Source organism: Oncorhynchus tshawytscha, linkage group LG24 (assembly GCF_018296145.1).
Source record: "Oncorhynchus tshawytscha isolate Ot180627B linkage group LG24, Otsh_v2.0, whole genome shotgun sequence".
Classification (NCBI taxonomy): domain Eukaryota; kingdom Metazoa; phylum Chordata; class Actinopteri; order Salmoniformes; family Salmonidae; genus Oncorhynchus; species Oncorhynchus tshawytscha.
Genome location: NC_056452.1, coordinates 11,712,774 through 11,734,004, shown reverse-complemented (window position 1 = coordinate 11,734,004; position 21,231 = coordinate 11,712,774). Strand labels below are relative to the sequence as shown.

At 44.6% G+C, this 21,231-nt stretch overlaps 1 protein-coding gene across 1 annotated transcript in view; it reads left to right on the top strand.

The window, feature by feature from the left end:
* Positions 1–1,475: 1,475 nt before the first annotated feature.
* Positions 1,476–21,231, top strand: part of si:ch73-103b11.2 (centrosome-associated protein CEP250) — a 105,586-nt gene continuing 85,830 nt past the window's right edge. Inside the window, 3 exon segments of the mRNA XM_042305320.1 lie at positions 1,476–2,512; positions 10,482–10,559; positions 13,762–13,827. Coding sequence (XP_042161254.1) covers positions 2,393–2,512; positions 10,482–10,559; positions 13,762–13,827 — 264 coding nt within the window. The 5' untranslated portion in view covers positions 1,476–2,392.

The following is a 21,231-nucleotide window of genomic DNA, read 5'->3' as shown; positions in this document are numbered from 1 at the left end:
TGTGTATTATTGTTAATGTCATTTAACCTAGATCTATACTGGTTTGTCTCATTGAAATAAACATCTATTTTATAACAGGGATCTTATGTTTGGCTGGGAATGGGTCTCTGTTGTGTGAACACAAACTCAATAGTTCACTGTCACTATCAGGTTAAAGTCGCAGTTGTTCTGTGGAGTTTAAAGTGCGTTTATATTATAGGTCCATGAGTTCCTCATGACGCTGTCATTAACCATCATAACTGTCATCGACCATCAGCAGAAGAAGCTGGATGGAGCGCTTGCTGAAGCTCTCGTTGAGGGTCTCTCCACCAACCAGGGATGCTCAGAAGTCACACAGCAGTCAAAAGGAGGTCAGGTGCAAAGATAGTTGACAGAAAAATTACATTTGACCAATCACAATCAATGATTTCATGTTCCATGACCAATAACTTGACACTATTGTATTTTCTCAATTGTTATTTTGTAGTTGGGTAATTTTAGCGACCCGATAGACTGTACTGACCAAACACATGGAGGCGCTGTCTGGGAAAGTGGAGTGTCTCCGCAAAGCCAAACAGGGAGAACCTCAAAATGGGGCACTTTTTTAAAACTAGGCAGGTCAGTTAAGAGCAAAATCTTATTTACAATGACGAACTATCAAGGAACAGTGCGTTTACTGCCTTGTTCAGGGGCAGAATTATCGATTTTTACCTGGTCAGCTTGGGGATTCTATCCAGCAACCTTTCAGTTACTGGCTCAACGCTCTAACCACTAGGCTACCTTCCTTCAGTGCTGGTAAAGTCACTCAACATGTTTTTCTAAGCTATTGTCACTTGAAAATCTGACCATGTTAAAGAGAATTTGTTTAAGCAGGCGTAGGCAGGAGGTCTCCGGTACACACAGTGTGATTTCCAGAGGTCATACCTAGAGCTGTCAACGATGAAATAGTAGTCAAACAATGCACTATATATTTCTCAATAAAGATGAATTCCATGGAATTAGAATACAATTACATCCTATATGATGAATAATACCACGTATTCTCAAGCTCCTTTTGATTGTGATACACTTTCATTTAACTAGTTTAATACCACAGGAGGGCGTTACATAGCTACATATGATTGCACATGCCAGGTAAATTCAGTCTTAATTGATTCAAAGTGGAATACAGAGCCTGCTTTCATTTCATTCCCAACTCAGAAAATGTAGGGTAATATGTGTAATATCCAATTGACAATTCCCTGCTACAGAACACTGTTAAAAAACACTTACAATACTACAAACTTGGAATACTCCAACTGAAGCCAAAGACCTTGAGAGCCCACCTAACTTGATCCGTGTTGTTCCATAAAATTGGCAAGTGTTTCTAATATTTTCTATTGGACACACATCAATTGAAGTCTTAGTAGTGGGCGTGTTTCTTTTTCTCATTGGTACGTTTTGCTGACAGTCAACAGCTCATTCGTTTTCAGCACCTCCTCTTCTCTCCGCTGACTGGCTCCCCGTGACTTTGCTAGAGAGTGCGTTTACAGTTTTCAGCGCAAGCTACGTTCCTATGTTGCTACCACGACCACAGACCAAAATGCGTTGGACATGGCTACAAACTACAATTCCTGACGAAAGTTGGATCATTTTGATCATGGAGAATAAATTTGAGGGGAACAACAAGCGTTAGTCACCTGGATATAGCTGCAATGCATTCCGTTGGCTACTTATTTGAGAGATAGGGGGAAAACTGCAACTCCTGTTGTGGTGTTCATGGAGGCTCACAGGACCATTTCAGTGAGCGAGAGGACCGGCGAAATGTCACCTGTGTAGTGTTGTTGTACACCTTGTAGTAAAGTATTTACCAAGACGAAAGTGCGGAGTACAAAAGCCCGGATCCCCATATTCTGCGTCAATTTATAAATTGGCCTGTTCAAATGTGAGCAAAAAAAGTTATCACGACAGCAGCTGCGCTGTGGGAGGTACCTCGCGAGCAACAAGATGATAAGATCATTGATATGACCTACTCCTTTATCCCGTTTAGTAAGCATTAGTCGATTATAATGAGCTTGTAGGTATCAAAGTAAAAGGTGGACGTCGCTGTGTTTTCAAAGCACCTTCAATTATGTGCTGGACTAGCTACTTGATCTATCTAGGCTACTAAGACATTCAGACAGTTTTTCCATTAAGTAGTTTTCAGAATTTTGAATGAACTCTCATATCGTGTTGTGGAATTTGGAATGACTTTATGTCATTTGCCGCACACACCTTGGACCAGCGTCTAGAGCTCCAACGCTATTGACTGCAACCCACCCGGGATAGTAGGCTGGCTACACAGGAAGAATTGCGCAGTTTTCAGGTTTTTGTTTGTGTAGTTTTTTTACGGGTTCAATTGGCACCCATTTAAGCTCAGCTGGGTATTTCAACCATGTCCTCGAAAGACAATCCATGTCGGAAATTCCAAGCCAACATTTTCAACAAAAGTAAATGCCAGAATTGCTTTAAACCAAGAGAATCTCATTTATTGAGCGACGAAGATTTAAATCAGGTAAGCAAGTGTTGCCATATGTTTCACAGTCATGGGGTCATGCTCATTGGCGTAGCGCAGCTCCCGCTAGTCATGGGGGGCCACAAGCTTTGGGGGTACTCACAGAGGTCGGGCCCCAGCCCCCCAGATAGCATATGAACACGTCATAAGCCATGAACAAACAATTTAGACAGACAGGAAATTGGCTTTAAAGCTGCAACATTTTCTCTCTCATGGCAAAATCTGTAGAATCACAGGAAGTTGGCTCAGGGATTCTTTAAAGTCGGGACGATCCTTGTCCAGCAGGAAAACTATTTTAATACTAGCAAAAAAAGTTTTTTTCAGCCTTAATTTACCTTTAGTATAATTTTATAAGGGAATATATTTGACTTAGGATTTTTGAAAGTACTTGAAATATTATTGAATATTACAGCCTGGTCTCAGACTAGACTAATCACAGTAAATGTAAATCCGGGACACATTTGTATGATATGTTACTTTTGGTATGGTTACTTAAGGAATAAACGAAAGTAGGGTTGCGAGTTCGAACCTCATCACTGACAACATTTTAGCAACTTTAACTACTTAACTGTTTTGCTACTTTGCAACTACTTAGCATGTTAGGGTTGAGGTTAGGGTTAGCTAACTCCTAAACTTAACCCTATTCCCTAAACTCGAGCCTAGTTAATGTTCGCTACCTAGCTTGAATTCGTAGCATACGGTGTCTTCGGGAAGAATTGACTGCTTGACCTTTTCCACATTTTGTTACATCCTTATTCTAAAATTGATTGGAATTGTTTTCCCCCTCAATCTAAACCCAATACCACAATGATGAGGTTTAGAAAGTTTTGCAAATGTAATAAACTGAAATCACATTTACATAAGTATTCAGACCTATTACTCAGTACTTTGTTGAAGCACCTTTGGCAGCGATTACAGCCTCGTCTTCTTTTGTATGACGCTACAAGCTTGGCACACCTGTTTTTAGGGAGTTTCTCAAGCTCTGTCAGGTTGCAAGGGGAGCGTTGCTGCACAGCTATTTTCAGGTCTCCAGAGATGTTTGATTGGGTTCAAGTCCGGGCTCTGGCTGGGCCACATTCAGAAATTTGTCCTGAAGCCACTCCTGCGTTGTCTTGGCCGTGTTCTTAGGGTTGTTGTCCTGTTGGAAGGTGAACCCTTGCCCCAGTCTGAGGGCCTGAGCGCTCTGGGGCAGGTTTTCATCAAGGATATCTCTGTACTTTGCTCCATTCATCTTTGCCTCGATCCTGACTAATCTCACAGTCCCTGCCACTGAAAAACATCCCCACAGCATGTTGCTGCCACCATGCTTCACTGTTGAGATGGTGCCAGGTTTCCTCCATGTGATGCTTGGCATTCGGGCCAAATAGTTACATTTTGGTTTCATCAGACCAGAGAATCTTGTTTCTCATGGTATGAGAGTCTTTAGGTGCCTTTTGGCAAACTCCAAGCAGGCTGTCATGTGCCTTTTACTGAGGAATGGCTTCCAACTGGCCACTACTATAAAGGCCTGATTGGTGGAGTGCTGCAGATATGGTGGTCCTTCTGGAATGTTCTCCCATCTGTACAGTGGAACTCTAGAGCGCTGTCAGTGACCATCAGGTTCTTGGTCACCTCCCTGACCAAGGCCCTTCTCCGATTGCTCAGTTTGGCTGGGCGGCCAACTCTAGGAAGAGTCTTGGTGCTTTCAAACATCTTCCATTTCAAAATGATGGAGGCCGCTGTGTTCTTGTGGACCTTGAATGCTGCAGAATTGTTTTTGGTACCCATCCCCAGATCTATGCCTCAACTCAATCCTATCTCGAAGAGTTCTATGGACAATTCCTTCGACCTCATGGCTTGGTTTTTGCTCTGACATGCACTGTGTACTGTGGGACGCTATATATTGACGTGTGTTCCTTTCCAAATCATGTCCAATCAATTGAATTTACCTCAGGTGGACTCCAATCAAGTTGTAGAAAAATCTCAAGGATGATCAATGGAAACCAGATGCACCTGAGCTCAATTTCGAGTCTCAGACCAAAGGGTCTGGATACTTACATAAATAAGGTGTTTATGAATTTGATTGGCATTTGGAAATTTCAGCAAAGTTCCAGTTTCCCAATACAGAAAATGTACATTGTGCAGTAGAGTTTCCTGTGAGTTAGCCATCTGTCAAATAGGCATAGTACAAAGGTTTAGTTTAATTGGATGTAATTAGTTGTTAGCCCCAGGGTATAGGCTATCATCCTTAAACTAATCTGTGCACGAATTAACTCCCTGACATGAAAGAGCACAATGCATGAAATGGCACTGACAGTTTTAAAAGAAGTCAACGAGGAGATGCATGCATGCAGGATACATTTTGTTAGGCTTGTCAAACACATCGTGGTTGAATGAAAAGCGTATTGAATCAAATCAAATGCATTTATAATGCCATTTTTACATCAGCAAAAGTGCTAAACAGAAACCCAGCCTAAAACTCCAAACAGCAAGCAATGCAGATGTAGAAACCCCAACTTAGTACTTTTCCTATGGTGAGATAAGAATCATTGCTTACCTTGCACATTTTAGATTGTTGCCATCACCTTGACATAAGAGAGCTGGCTAAGAATGGCCTTGGTATAGAATTAAGTTGTTATATTGGTGAGAAGTGCCTGCTCTTTAACAGGGGAGACACCCAAAAAGCCATGTAATTTTGATCAGAAGACTACAGGAATAGCTACGCAGTGACAGTGCTGATTTTCTCAACGCTGTACACCATTCGTTCTAGACATATGAGAGGTTGTTAGGTCAAATCTAGATATTAGCCTTACAACATGTACAGCCATGGCATTTGGAAAGCTCTTAGAAGCAGGTGGTCCTGACTCAACACTGAAACACGTCATATTATGACTAAATATGTGATTGACTCACACATGTTGCATCCACGGACACACACACACACGCACTCATTCACTCTGTCTGGGTCTGCTTGACTTTAGGAGTAGTTTGTCTCTTGACTGGACATCTTCAACTGTACACAGCGCCACATCTATTCCACGACATTGACACTAGAGACGGACACCTTTAGCTAGACACAACATTACATCTATTCCATGATCTTCACAACCGACTGTCGTCCTTGCACAGATGAAAATAGCTCTGTGGCAGACTCTTACCTAGTGGAATTCCTGACCCAAAAGGCTATCAAAAGACCTCATTGTGCTACTAACTTGCAAACTCTAGTCTCGTTAGCCAGGCGTCTCATTTTCATAAACACCAAAGGCCCAGCACACATTTCATATGAGAGTTTTGCTCCGTAAATCTCAGAGAGCTTAGGTCATTCCTTTATTATTTGACCCCCCCCCCACTCATTCCAAATAGCCCACATTCTCTCAGTGCGGTATTACATAGTCATTATGATGGGGGGGTTGTGAGATGAACGCACCACACAAATGACTGCGTTTAAACCATTGGATGGTAAAAGCTGACCTAAATCCGTCTTGCTCGTCCCTTCTCAGGGGAATTCAGCATAGGCCCCCTGTCTGGTCATGTGAAGAGAGATTGCTCTTTTTCTCTCTCTAAAGCGCTGCTCTCTTTTTAATTTTTTTTTTTTACCTCTTCTCATTTTCTAGGGGCAGGGGAGTAACATTCTGTAACATTTCTACATTGTCTTCTTCCATCTGTAATATAGTCAGATATCTGCTTAATCAGAATGAACAGCCATTATCCCAGAAATGCCACAATGGATTCTCTGCTCTGCCCTAAGATGGTGACTTATCAATATTTTAAGCATAGACCACACACTTAAGTGGCGATCTGAACTCAGATGTTGTTAGTGTAAAGAGACTCATAAGTTCCTTTTTGTATGCTTGACCTGTACTATACAGGTAACTGCCAAAATAATGGAAACACTTGAGTAAGTGAGGGATGCGAAGTATATTGAAAGCTGGCACTTCCACACCAATGACTCTGTATATAAATGGACAAAGCCATTGATCACGTGACACCATTCATTCATTTTTTTAACCACTTTTTCATGATATCCAATTGGTAGTTACAGTCTTGTCCCATCGCTGCAACTCCTGTATGGACTCGGGAGAGGCGAAGGTTGAGAGCCATGCGTCCTCCGGAACACAACCCTGCCACGTTGCACTGCTTCTTGACACACTATTTCTACCCCTTTTTTGTGATAATGTAGAAAGTACGGGTGACCATTTGAATATTTGTTCAGCTGTCTTTTATAGTTTGGGGGTAGAAGCTGTTAAGGAGCCATTTGGACCTAGACTTGGCGCTCCGGTAGCACTTGCTGTGCGGTAGCAGAGAGAACAGTCTGTGACTTGAGTGACTGGAGTCTTTGGCAATTTTTTGGGCCTTCCTCTGACACTGCCTAGCATAAACGTCCTGGATGGCAGGAAACTTGGCCTCAGTGATGTTTTAGGCCGTACACACTACCCTCTGTAGCGCCTTACGGTCGGATGCCGAGAAGTTGCCATACCAGGCAGTGATGCAACCGTTCAGGATGCTCTCGATATGCAAGCTGTAAAACATTTTGAGGATCTGGGGACCAATGCCAAAACTTTTCAGTCTCCTGAGGGGGAAAAGGTGTTTTGCCCTCTTCACGACTGTCTTGGTGTGCTTGGGCCATGATAGTTTGTTGGTGATGTGGACACCAAGGAACTTAACTCTCAAACTGCACCACTACAGCCACGTCGATGTTAATGGGGGCCTGTTCGGCCCTCCTTTTCCTGTAGTCCACAATCATCTCCTTTGTCTTGCTCACATTGAGGGAGAGGTTTTTGTCCTGGCACCACACTGCCAGGTCTCTGACCTCCTCCCTATAGACTGTCTTGTCAGTGATCAGGCCTACCACTGCTGTGTCGTCAGCAAACTTAATGATGGAGTTGGAGTCGTGCTTGGCCACGCAGTCGTGGGTGAACAGGGAGTACAGAAGGGGACTGAGGACGCACCTCTGAAGAGCCCCGGTGATGAGGATCAGCGTGGTGGATGTAGTTGCCTGGTGGGGGGGGGGAACAGGAAGTCCAGGATCCAGTTGCAGAGGGAGGTGTTTAGTTTAGCTGTTCTGGCTCATGGTGGTCCAACCCCATGTTAAGAGAGTTTATGTTGCTGTTTCCTTTAAGTTGGCAGTGACCTGTAGCTATCACTGTTTTGGCATTATCTTGCCTTTCATCGTGCCAAGCAGAGAAACATCCAACATTGTAATCAAAGAGAAAGGAGCTTTACATTGGATTAGAAATAACATTTAGCGGGGGGGAACTTTTGACCTTGATCAGAGTATATTAAAGTGGGACATTTAGCTCTCTCATTGTCACACTCAACATTGTCCCCTTTTTATACTTTCCCATAGCGACATGATGGATTTATGGAGTTATAACTGAGCACTTTCCATAAGCCAATTTGATTGTTTAGGTTTAATGGGAGTAGGTAAGCATAAATCCTTTTTAAACATGCTCAACAAAACTCCAGCAATGGCTATATACACAGCGAGACCAATCCAATCCCTTCAGATCAAGTTGGAGCTCAACAGGCTTTAGTAGTGTTGTTGCGTACATAGCCAAAATCTGATTTCACTAGGCTAACTGCTGCCTGTGTACGAGTTAACTGCATTTTTTTTATTTAACGCAGTGAATGAGAGTCCTGAGTTGTTTTTTTGTGTTGAAGAGAACAGATTTTTGTCACACTGCTTCTCCCTTCCTTTTCTGCTTCGCTCCTCACTTTCTTGCCCGCCCACTTAGGGGGATCACAGGGAAAATCACGTGTTAGAGGCTATTTCCCCCTTTAAAAAAAGAAGAAAAAAGGCAATACTGGTGCTCTGGAATGCAGCCAGTTAGTGTGTGCAGCCTGAACACCGCTCACACAGCTGGTCCAAACAGCCAGCCAAAGCGTGCAACTTGTACACAATCTATTGAAACAGACAGCCAGTGTGTCGTCAGATTATTCTGGGACATACTTGAGTAATCATCCAGGGCTCGTAATCATGGCCGAATACCAACCAGGCCCCTGACTTCCAGGGGGCCCACATTTGATTTTGTTAGTCATTCTCACTCGTATCATATTATGATGGCACAGGTCATTACAAAATGTGTAGAATTTTTTAAATATTTTTTTTTACAAAGGCGAGGGAGTGCCAAGATGGAGGTGCTTCAAAACCCCCTGTCAGTCATTTAGTGTGTGTGTGTGTGTGTGTGTGTGTGTGTGTGATAGATATAGATGGATATCATATATATCTCATTGGCTGTGATGGTCATGGAATTTTGGATGATGGTTATTGGTCAGCCAAGTGATTCCGGTCACCATAATAACCTTTTGAATGCTCCTTACTGCATGTGCTGCTGCAGGGAATGGGGGTGTTGGCTAAGCAACCGAAGACTCCCATTTGCTACAACGTCTTGCTTGTTTCAGCAAGGAGCAGCAGTTTCGTGACATAGAGTCCATGTTGCAGCAGAAACGGACTCAACCGCACGAATGCCCGGCCGTCCCGTCTTCAGTCAGCTGTTTTGTTCCACAAAAAAACTAAATGTATATATTTTACGGTTATTATTTTATGGTGGTGTTCATCCACAACCATCGGTTATACAGTAATTACGCCAGCCCTAATGTGTTGTGTGTGTGTGTGTGTGTGTGTGTATATACACAAAAGTATGTGGACACCCCTTCAAACTAGTGTTTTTGGCTAGTTTAGCCACATGCGTTGCTGACAGGCGTATAAAATCGAGCATCTGGCCATGTAATCTCCATAGACAAACATTGTCAGTAGAATGGCCTTACTTGAAGAGCTCAGTGACTTTCAACGTGGCACCGTCAAGGGATGCCACCTTTCCAACAAGTCAGTTTTTAAAAATGTCTGCTCTGCCAGAGCTGCCCCGGTCAACTGTAAGTGGTGTTATTGTGAAGTGAAAATATCTAGGAGCAACATGGCTCAGCCGCGAAGTGGTAACGGGACCGCTGAGTGCTGAAGCGCGTAGCACTTAAAAATAGTCTGCCCTCGGGTTGCAGCACTCCCCACCGAGTTCCAAACTGCCTCTGGTAGCAACGTCAGCACAAGAACTGTTCATCGGGAGCTTCATGAAATGGGCTTCCATGGCCGAGCAGCCGAGCATTGAATGGAGTGGTGTAAAGCTCGCCGCCTTTGGACTCTGGAGCAGTGGAAACGCGTTCTCTGGAGTGATGAATCACGCTTCACCGTCTGGCAGTCCGATGAACGAATCTGGGTTTAACGGATGCCAAAGGAACACTACCTGCCCCAATAGTGCCAACTGTAAAGTTTGGTGGAGGAGGAATACTGGTATGTTGCTGTTTTTCATGGTTCATGCTAGGCCCCTTAGTTCCAGTGAATGGAAAAACACTACAGCATACAATGACATTCTAGATAATTCTGTGCTTCCAATTTTTTGGCAACTGTTTGGGGAAGGCCCTTTCCTATTTCAGCATAACAATGACCCTGTGCACAAAGCGAGGTCCATACAGAAATGTTTTGTTGATCAGTGTGGGAGATCTTGACTGGCCTGCACAGAGCCCTGACCTCAACCCAAGCGAACACTTTTGGGAGGATTTGGAACGCTGACTATGAGCAAGGCCTAAAGGACCAACATCAGTGCCCGACCTCACTAATGCTCTTGCGGCTGAATGGAAGCAAGTCCCCGCAGCAATGTTCCAACATCTAGTGGAAAGCCTTCGCAGAAGAGTGGAGCCTGTAATGGCAGCAAAGAGGGCACCAACTCCATATTAATGCCTATGATTTTGGAATGAGATGTTTGACGATCAGGTGTCCACATACTCTTGGTCATGTAGTGTACATTGGTAATAAACGGCTATAACGCAAGGCTATTTCAATGTTATGCGGTCTGACATTACTCTTACTGGAGGTTACGCAAGAGTCCCTAGATTAGAGCATCTGCTTGGTGAGTCTTATTAAATCATTATTTCGCCAATGAATTATTTTGTTAACGCTTTCTTTAATCCATCTTCATTTTTTTTTCTTCCCCATTAGGCAAAACCTATATATGGAGGATGGTTGCTCCTGGCTCCAGAAGGAACCAATTTTGGCAATCCCTTGCACAGATCTCGGGTAAGTTAGTTAACCTCTGGTTGGTTTTGACAAATATATTCTAACCCAGTTGTAAACTTGTTGTCAAGGGCATTCAATTGAGATGTCAAAATGTATTGTGGAAGTCCTTTTAGATTCACTCAATCATTTGGTATGGTTATGCAGAAGAAGAAAGGGGACACTTTATCAAAGAGGCCTACAGCAATTGATTTTTATGTCACCTCTAAAGTTCTGAGTTCACAGCAAGCTATTCTTGCGGCGTCGGTCTCTATAGTCTTGTCTCTGTTCTGCCACAAACAAACAGAAATGAATAAAACTGGAGTTGCGGTTTGCAGAAAGTTAACAATTGTTAGCTTAGCAGATGGAAAAATAACTGCAATAGTCTTGAATCAGGATGTTTTGACTCGCCTGCGAGTCTTGTATGAGCTTGATCAAGTTACCTCTTGAAGGCTACGCTCGACTGAGGTTTGGAGCCAGAGTGTGACCGTTTAGTCACAATTTGCAAGCCTTTTGACTTGGCTGTGCGAGTAAGAACACAGTGAGTGGGCGGCTCCCTGTGGGTGGCATGGTGCGCCTTCTAAAAAAAGACCCCCCCGACCAGCTCTTTCTCAGGGGCTAATGAGCATAATATTGACTCCGTCTCTCTGCTGCCGGTGCCCTGGGGTAGTTTGTAAGACTTACTTTCCGTGTTCGCTCCGATATGATGCTGGAGCGTCCTAAAAGAGGAAGATTGAGGGGGAGTGGGAAAAGTCCCGGTTCTCACAGCCCCTGATGACTTCCATATGGAGGGGGAGCATCTCTGGAGCCATCGGCCTCAGCCCTGTCAACAGTTCCCACCTCGTGATATCATTCACAGGCACTTTTTTATTTTCTTCAGGAGTGTAAACAAACACACATGCTGAATTGGGGGTTGAAATGGTTGGCCCATATGAAAGGTTGACGATGGATGTATGGATCCCTGTTAGATTTGAAGTTGGCAGAGGACTCAACTGTAGGTATGGTCGGTCCCGTATTGGGTAGGGATCGCTATTACAGTGCCGTTTTCCCTATTTTTGCACATTATGGACACTGAATGTTGTCAGCTCTTCAACCAAAACATAATATTGCAACTTTTTATAAAATGTATTTAATAAACAAAGTGATGTACCTGTGTGGAAAAAGTAATTGCCACCACACACTCAACTGGTTGCGCCACCTTTTTAACTGCAATGACTGCATCCAAATACTTCCTGTAGTTGTTGATCAGTCTCGCATCCCCGTGGAGGAATTTTGGCCCGCTCATCCATGCAGAACTGGTTTAACTCTGTGACATTTGTGGGTTTTCGACTATGAACTGATCGTTTCAGGACCTGCCACAACATCTCAATCGGGTTTAGGTCTGCACTTTGACTAGGCCATTCCAGAACTTTTAAATGTGTTGTTTTTGAGCCATTCTGATGTAGCGTTGTTTGTGATTTTTGGATCGCTGTCTTGTTTGCATGACCCAGCTGCTCTTCCGCTCACAGATGGATGTGCCTGACATTCTCTGATACAGAGCAGAATTCATGGTTCCTTCAATGATGGCAAGTCATCCAGGTCCTGAGGCAGCAAAGCATCCCCAAACCATCACACTACCGCCACCGTGCGGTTCTTACTGTGGAATGCGGTGTTTGGTTTTCACCAGTCCCGTTGTCCAAAAAGTTCCACTTTTGACTAGTCTGTTCATAGAACATTCTTCCAAGAGGCTTCACAATCTTCCATGTGTTTTTTTGGGGGGGAGGGGGAGGGCTTGAGTCAACCTTTTGGGGCGACATGGGTCCCGTTATGTCCGGCGAAAGCCAAACTCTGCATTCAGTGGTCCCCCTCTGAGCCTTATATTACAGTTTTAATGGCCTCTGAATTAGTATGATGTTCCTGTAAGTCAGGCTTCGCTGAGGACGCCTATCGGCAGCCCTATTCGGGGGGCCCCCGACGTCCCGTAGCTCACAAAGCACTTCCCCGTCTTTTATTGATGGATCTCGGCAGAAAACCAAGGCCAGAAACTTAAACACCCGGACAAAACTGGGCATTAAGAAAGGAGGGGTTGGTGATAGAGGGCTAGTGTAGAGGGTATAAAAGTGTGGAAAACACAGCCTACCATTTATCATATTCACTAAAAAGAGACAGTCACTGAGCGCTGGTTTCGCCCTCAGGTTTCTTTGCATACGTTCTAATACCTGGAACTCCACTAGTGCCTTCAAGGGGAAAACGAGGGAATGAGATGGAACAGATTGGGTTTAAGGGATGATTTCGGGTTTTTTGTCTTGTGATGATCCAATCTTCTCCTCAAACAAACATGGACTAACCTGTTTGTAGGATTTACACTTGGAGGACACTTTGGTGTTGGAGGGTTTAGCTACAGTGCATAGAGTGTATGCTGGATGTTTCTGTTTTGGCTGTGGCATGTTTTCATCAGATGCTAGCGGAGGTTCCTGTTAGCGCCAGGAATGTATCCTGGTGAACAGTGATCGCTCAGCGATCATATCTAGGTGGTTTGCTTAAGTCAACCTCCCCTCTGTTACAGAGTTGGAGGCTCTCTCGGTCTCTCTCGGTCTCTCTCTCTCGGTCTCTCTCTCTCTCTCTCTCTCTCTCTCTCTCTCTCTCGGTCTCTCTCTCTGTATTTAAGTGACACACATGTCCAGTATGTAGTACAACAGTCTGTCATTTTCAAATGTTGCCAAGCCAACACAGTAGATACCGAATGGTAAACTTTACCCGTGTGTGTGTGTGTGTGTGTGTGTGTGTGTGTGTGTGCGCGTGGCTCGTGTCTGCGTGTTGGGGTAATAGTGTTGGCTCAGTCCTGGCTTTGGGATCAAGGACACACTGACTCACTAAATCATCTGCAGCCATGTCCCCGAAAAAAAGAGCTATGAAACCGCAAGGCATGCTGAGGACTTTTCGGTGTTGTTGGGCTTGGGGATTCTTCACAGTGATCCCTGCTTTATAACGTAGCCACTATAGGTTCATAGATTCATAGGCTAACTCCCTACACATACAGTATGTGTTCTGTGGTCATTGAAAATCCAACCGTGCCTGTATACCACCACTTTCAGAAGTTGCGTTGCGCTTAGCATTTGAGCTACATTGCTTTTACCCAAATCAACAGTTTAAGTCCTATAATAGCATACATATTATTGTAGCGTAAGTTACCCTATCAGATCTCACTATAACTAGCATCTCTCTCTCGCGCTCTCTCTCTCTACAGAAATGGCAGAGGAGGTTCTTCATCCTATACGAACATGGATTACTCCGCTACGCCCTGGACGAGATGGTGAGTCAACTTCCCCGTTAAGCACTAAATTATGTTTTATGATGTCCGTAGTTTATTAGCGAGTTCCTTCTCCACGAAGGCCGTTTTTTTTTTTTTTTTACACAACCGGAGACGTTTACGCCCAGTTTAGACATGAAAACAGTCTAAATGTTGTGCGTGTGTTATCAGTCAAGTTGGACACATGCCTTTTTTGATGTTTTCCGGCATATATAAGCCGGAGTGTTGGGATTCTGACACTCTCCTGAGGTGTGCCTGAGGTGGGCCCGGTGCCACAGGGCTGGGTTGTCAACACTCCGAGCACACCGTCCCTCTGGGGCTAGCATAGCATCACGCTAACATGCTAATTCGTAGAGAACTAGCTTAGTGAGCATGAAAGGAATGCGGGGACACCAGGTGTCACAGATAAGTCTGGTACACAGATGTGCTTTGTTTTAAGGTGCAAACAAACCTGTGCAACTGACCATGGCAACTTCCCACCTGAGGCATAAAAACGGCCATTTTTAATCAACTTTGACGCCTTTCTGTTTATCAGTGTCACTGTTGGATACTCTGTATCCTACTACCTTCCCTACCAACACATGATGTTCTGACAACTTGTGACAACGTTACATGTTGTTAAGAAGGTTGGTCGTGATGACATTACAACGTGACAGCGTTGACGAAGTTGCCACAAAGTTGTAATTGTTTCTCTAAAGTAAATAAAGTTAAGGTACACATATTCAACACTGCCCTCTTAGTGCCAGCAGTTTAGCAATTCATATGAGGAGTGGAGAGAGTGGGCAGGCAGTGTATTGATTGGCCCGTATTCCTCTTATCCAACTGCTTGGAAAGAGAGGCTCTTTTAAAAAAATAAAAATAATTGAACGAGAGGTGAAAACCGCATCGGGAGGAAAGAGCACTTTGCTCATTGCTGTTGACTCATTCTCTCTGCGGTGTTCGTTGGTGAGAGATGCTGAGTGTCCTTATGTAAGCGAGGCAGTGGGAAGAGGCCTTTTCTGGTGTGTGTGTGTGTGTGTGCGTGCACATTGGCTGTGAAGCTATTGGTATGTGGGTGGAAAACGCATCTCTCAACTCGAAGGGGTCATCAGAAAAGAACTGTTGATCTGTGGAGACCTGTTACGTACATACTAATGCACGCATGTATCAGTGTGTAGGAAAGGAACAGAACATGTCACATTGATCATCCTCTCACCGGGTGAAGCATACCTGAGAGTCAGTGAAAGGAAATATTTCTGAGGCGCGAGTCCAAAGGAGGGTACGTACGGTCTTAAAGACAGCGAGTCCAAAGGAGCGTAACGTACGATCTTAAAGACAGCGATTTGGATTTGAGCGAGGGGACAAATAAAGAATACGTACGGAGGAGAGGGGGAGGAGGAAAGTGAAAGAAAAAGTGTCTCCCACTCGCCCTCTCTTTCCCTTCCTCCTCGGTTAGTGTCACTTCATCTTTTCATCTGCCGTCTGAAAGGAGGATCAAAATGGGTCAGCAACGGAGGTGGAGAGCTGGAGTGCTCTAAATATAGATATGTGAAGTGTAGAACAAGCGATGATGAATACATCATGTTTGAATAATTGTTGGGCCATTTTTAATAAGCGGCTGCAAATTGAGCTAAATAGCTCCTGTATCTGGCACCAGAAGCTAGGCCTTTGGTGAAACAGAGCGTGAGTTGCTCAAATATCCTTTATTATACTCTCTTGTTGGATTGTAACCTTTATTTAACTAGGCAAGTCAGTTAACTTCTTATGGCTGCCACCCCGTTAACGGGATAATTGTCATCAACAACCCCTGAATGGCATAGCGCCACATTCAAATAATATTACTACAAATATTTATATTCATGAAATCACAAGTGCAATATAGCAAAACACAGCTTAGCCTTTTGTTAATCCACCTGTCATGTCAGATTTTTAAAATATGCTTTACAGCGAAAACAATCCAAGCGTTTAAGTTTAATGATCGCTCGACAAAACATTATGTACACCTAGCATCAAGTAGCTTGGTCACGAAAATCAGAAAAGGAATCAAATTAATCGTTTACCTTTGATCTTCGGATGTTTTCACTCACGAGACTCCCAGTTACACAGCAAATGTTCCTTTTGTTCCATAAAGATTGTTTAGTTTGGGCAACTTATTCATCCAAGCTACTCTACTGCCCCCCAGCCATAAGAAGTTAAGAATAAATTCTTATTTACAATGGGAAATAATTTACAATGGGAACAGTGGGTTGTTTGGGGGAAGAATGACAGATTTTTTTTAACCTTGACTCCTTGGGGATTCGATCAGCAACCTTTCGGTTACGGGCCCAACGCTCTAACCACTAGGCTACCTAGCAGTGCTTCTGATCTTGGGGTGTGTGTACCTTCAGGGGTGCATGGCTTATCCACAGGGTATTTGGGAAGACTCATAAGAACATAGGTCTACTGGTAAAATGCACGAGAGGGTACGTCCGTGGTACTCCAGGCAGAGCATAATGTGATTTTGAGGGTACAGGAACCAAAAAAGGTTGAGAACCACTGGCCTAAAGCAGATTACGTATGTGTTAGAGGCGAGTTGTGTACCGTCCCTAAGAATTATTGCACTGTGTAGAATAAGGTGTGTGTGTGTGTGTGTGTGTGTGTGTGTGTGTGTGTGTGTGTGTGTTTCGCATGTGTGTTTCCCTCCCTGATGGAGAGTGCTGTATCCCCAGGACATAATGAGAGGGCAGGGATGGATGAAGGCCTCGGTGGGGCTGCTGAGACCACACTCCTCTTCTCTTCCTCTCCATATCAAATATACCCTTCGTCACCCAGCCTCCTAACAACATACATGCACTACGTTAGAAAAACAAGCAGCACTGCGCACGACTACACAACACTAGGCATATACACGTCTAACCACAACACAAGGCTATGGGCAATAATATCATACAGCATAAACGCACTCCAAACATAGGACAATGACATGTACAGTAACGCACTTTAACACAAGGAAATACACACACTCCTTTAGACTTTTGAGAAATGGGAATGACAAAAAGCATGACGTCTCCTCGAAACCATGAAACCCAGGGCCTGTAGCCACATCAGAGGCCCACCAGAGAGCACAGGGTTGGGTTTAGGAGATGAGAAGGTTGCCCCTGTGTGTGTGTATTTTTTCCGGGGCCTTTTAGTTTTTATGGCTCTGGTGTCCTGCATGGCTCTAAACAGGCCCAGATGGGCTGTGGTCCCAACCCGCAGGATGTGGCATCGCCCTGAAGAGATCACACGTTCCCACTGGGTGTTTTTGGGGTCACCCTCCACTCCTCCAGGGGTGAACAGTGAACACCCAGTGAGACTCCACTACCATTTTAGACCAGGAGGGCAAGAGTGGCTTTGAAGAGAGGTTATCAGAGGGAGACTGTGTGTGTGTGTGTGTGTGTGTGTGTGTGGAAGGAGAGGGGGAAGATATACCAAAGAGAGAGAGTGTGTGTGTGTGTGTGTGTGGGAGGAGATAGCAGAGAGAGAGAAAGTGTGGGTGGGTGGATGGAGAATAGGAAGAGTTACTTTCCAGTAGCAGTAGATTGGGAAAAAATAGATGGCGGGAGAGAGAATGAGCGGAACGTGTCTACCTATATCAAACATGTGCATCCGTCCTAGTGTATGGTACAATGGGCTTTGAGCTTTAGTGCTGGGTTTGTCGTAGCATAGACCCCAAAACAACTAAGTACATTTCCAAAAGGAATCTGTAAACTTGGAGCTTTATGTTAAAGATTTCATCCTTGCCACTGATTTTGAAAGATATGAATTCAATTGACATATGAATGAAAGCACCAATCGTGGAACATGCGATATTGACAAGTTTTGCAAGGGCTGTCTGAAGTTGTCGCGTTGCCTTGGCAATGCCTTTCTGTTTCTTTGTTCAACAGCGCGTTAAATGGATGTTTGACCATGGCATGGGTGAATTGTAGGCTACCAGAGGTGACTTTTTTTTGTTATCTTTTGTTAAAAGAACTAGCTGTTTTTGCAATCCTAAAGCGGCTCAAGAATGTGGTGTGCGAGCCGTATGTGTGAGCGCTTGTGTAGGACAAAGAGTGCTTGACTGCAGAGTGTGTGTCAGGAACAAGTGTTGCTGGGTCAGAAGTGTTTCAAGGCCTCAGACAGAAGTCACGGTCACCTGCAGGAGTCAAGAGTTGAGTAAGCAGTTCTAGAGGAACATAATGTCATTGCTGAACTTGTTTCCACAAATATGGCTTTCACTTTTGCATGGAACATGTTGTGATGTGTATTATGCTTAGACTGCGTGAGAGAAGCGCGTATCACAGACGCACGCTCCACAATCCCTTATCACACCTCGGACAAAGCAGGCGTGGAGATTTTGCCTCAGCGGGAGACTCTTGACAACATCACACAACATCACACCCACTCTCGACACCCACTCTCTAATGACCCTCCTGCGACGCTCGACACCCACTCTCTAATGAGCCTCCACAGGGTGCGGAGGAAGGCACAGGGTGCGGAGGAAGGCACAGGGTGCGGAGGAAGGCACAGGGTGCGGAGGAAGGCACAGGGTGCGGAGGAAGGCACAGGGTGCGGAGGAAGGCACAGGGTGCGGAGGAAGGCACAGGGTGCGGAGGAAGGCACAGGGTGCGGAGGAAGGCACAGGGTGCGGAGGAAGGCACAGGGTGCGGAGGAAGGCACAGTGATGCCGAAACGTTGGTAAATACCCATTAAATTGCTTGGAGTTTATATATGGAGTGTGCGACATTCTTTATTTTTAGAGTTTATTTGCCGTTAGTCAGCACCTCCACACAAACACATTTGTCTGGTTGTGGGCCAGCTCATGTTTTTAATCTAGTATTCATGCTCAACACACCCACTAACTCGTTGGCATGAGGTGGAGAAATCCGACTCGGGTGGGATATCGTTTTGTCTTGCTGCTGCTGTTTTTTTTCTTTTCTCCAGACGCTGTAGAATTACATCTATGAATGTTATCATATTAGGTTACTTGTTTCCTGACTGTGTTTCAGCTTTTGTATCCTGTTAGGGTAGGCCAGATTCTGTTGCTGTATCGAAAACCATGAATTAGAGCTAGGATTGATTTTATGTTGATTTTTGCAATCGTTGTTTCTGCTTTGGCAGTGCCTTTTTAAGTTAATATTACATGCTGTCTATTGGGCATGTTGTTATATTGGCGTGTTAGCCTATGTAACTTCGATCAGTGATTGGATCACCGTTCCCTTGTTCTCACTGGTTCTATCACGGCAGCTCTTTTAAAAGCGTTGCCTTTAGCATCCCGAGGCTAGTAGTCTTATCTAATTCTTCTAGTGTGAATTATGTAAAAGTGGTTGTCGAAGGATAAGGGATTGTGGGGTTGGTCAGAGCCGAAGCGGATCTGATTCTACACGAAGGCCATAGAGGCACCACTAAATGCTGTTCAGTCTCACTTGGACAAACCGAACTGTACTTACTTTTTAATTGCTGGCGTTTGGCCTTCTTTCCCTCTTTTTACAGCTTGTTTGCTTGAACGCACCGCTACAGGTTTTGTGTAAGACCCCAGTCTGAGTTTGCCTTGGCCAAAGATTTGTCTGCTTGCCACACGTGAGATGAGATTGTGACACACTGGAACGTGCAAGGCCCCCCCCCCCTCCCCAACCCCAACATTAAACTGCAAGCTATTTTTAACTGGCTCCAAAAAGCCTTTTTGTCTTTTGCCTGGTCATGTGGATACAGGGGACAGGGAGTGCTGCAGTGTTGTTACCTCCAGGCGATCTGTGGTGGGACATAACTGGAATCCCCCCTCAATTAGAGCTGCTCGCTCCCAGAAGGCTTTCGAAACACTGCAGCCAGCCATGGGAAAAGAGGGGAGAGGCGGAGTAGGGAGGGAGGGGGACTGGGTTTATAGGAGAGAGCGCGGGATGGAGTGAAAGAGGTGGTGATGGTGTAGGAATGGGAGTAGATTTGAGAGGGATTTGGGTAGTTAGGGATGTTGGAAAGAGAGAATTCACAGGGATCGAAGGAGGGGTGGGTGGGTGTGTGTGTGGAAGAGAAAGGAGGGATTTAGAAATAGACGGGAGGGAAAGCGACCGATAAAGAGGAGTTGAAGTGGATTACAAGTCAGACCGTCTATAAGACTGTGTAAGTCTAAACCCAAGTGGTGTTCTCTGCTAGTTTGTTTACAGACCGCGTCAAGGCTTGTTTTGGACTGGGAAGATTGGGTGCGTGAGAGTGCTTTTTAACCCCTGCCCTTCCTTCCCCTGGCTCCAGTAGGAACTGATCTTCTGGAATGTAAACAGCCGCGGCTTACAGTGGGGTCACTGTTCCCGATGTACAAAGCCGCAAAACCATGGGAATACCCATTCACTGGGCTTCTAATCGCCTAGGTCCATACAGTTTGCTCCCGAACAACCACACAGCCCTGCCACAGATCCCAAGGCAGAAAGCTATTGTCTCATACAATGGCAAATTATGTTTTGTAAACATGCCATATTTTTCGTTTGAATGCTCCCTTGCGTTTAAGCTCCGCCATTTAGTGGAAAGCCAAATCAGTGACATAGTATGCAAAAATAAAACCAGAACGAAGTTTGCCATCTGTTTTCTTGTGATAAAGGTTGTGTGTTTTGAACATTATCCAGAAGTTATTTTGATAACTTAAAAAGTGAGTTATTCAAGGGCTACTCAGCAAACCAATGCGCTAAGGAGGCCTATTGTGCCCTGTCTGCCATGTTTGCAGATAGAAACTGGGAAATGGGTGGGTAAAGAGACCAAGGTTGAGCAGCTTTGAAGAGAGTCATAACGTATGCTGCTAGTTCTAGTGCCCGCTACAGTATAGTCCTATATACTGACACACACACACACACACACACACGGACCTACTTCCTGTGGGTGCTTTCACACTATTTGTCACTCCTCTACCCTCTTCCTGTCTCTCTTTTTCCATCTGTTTAAACCTCTGCTCTCCAGTCTTTCTGGCCTGGCTTTAGTCAACAGACATCCCGGATATGACACAGATAAAGATCTAATCTGTCCCAGTGGTTCACTGTTTGGATACTTTCATCACTTTAGTCAAAGCAGCTCGGTCCAGCCGTGCTTTCTAGACTTACTGCACTGTAGGCCTACTGTCCGTCGGCTAGGCTAACACTGGCTGTCTGCTAAATAACAATGCTAAGGTTCTTGCCGCCAGTCTTTTAGCCCCTAATGGAGAAATTACTGTTCACCCTATATCTCAATGACCCCAGCAGAGGTTTAGTGTAGCTTGTAATCTGACATTGTTATGCTAACGCAATGCAAATATGCTGAAGGTTGCTATGCTAATGCTGTGGCTCATACAGAGACTATTTCTACCAGACGCTTTGAAGAGAGTAGCTACTAAAATAAATTGACACCCTACCTCCTAAAAAAAATAAGGACTTTCCCAATTACAATGTCTAAACAACATTCCCAGTGGCCAAA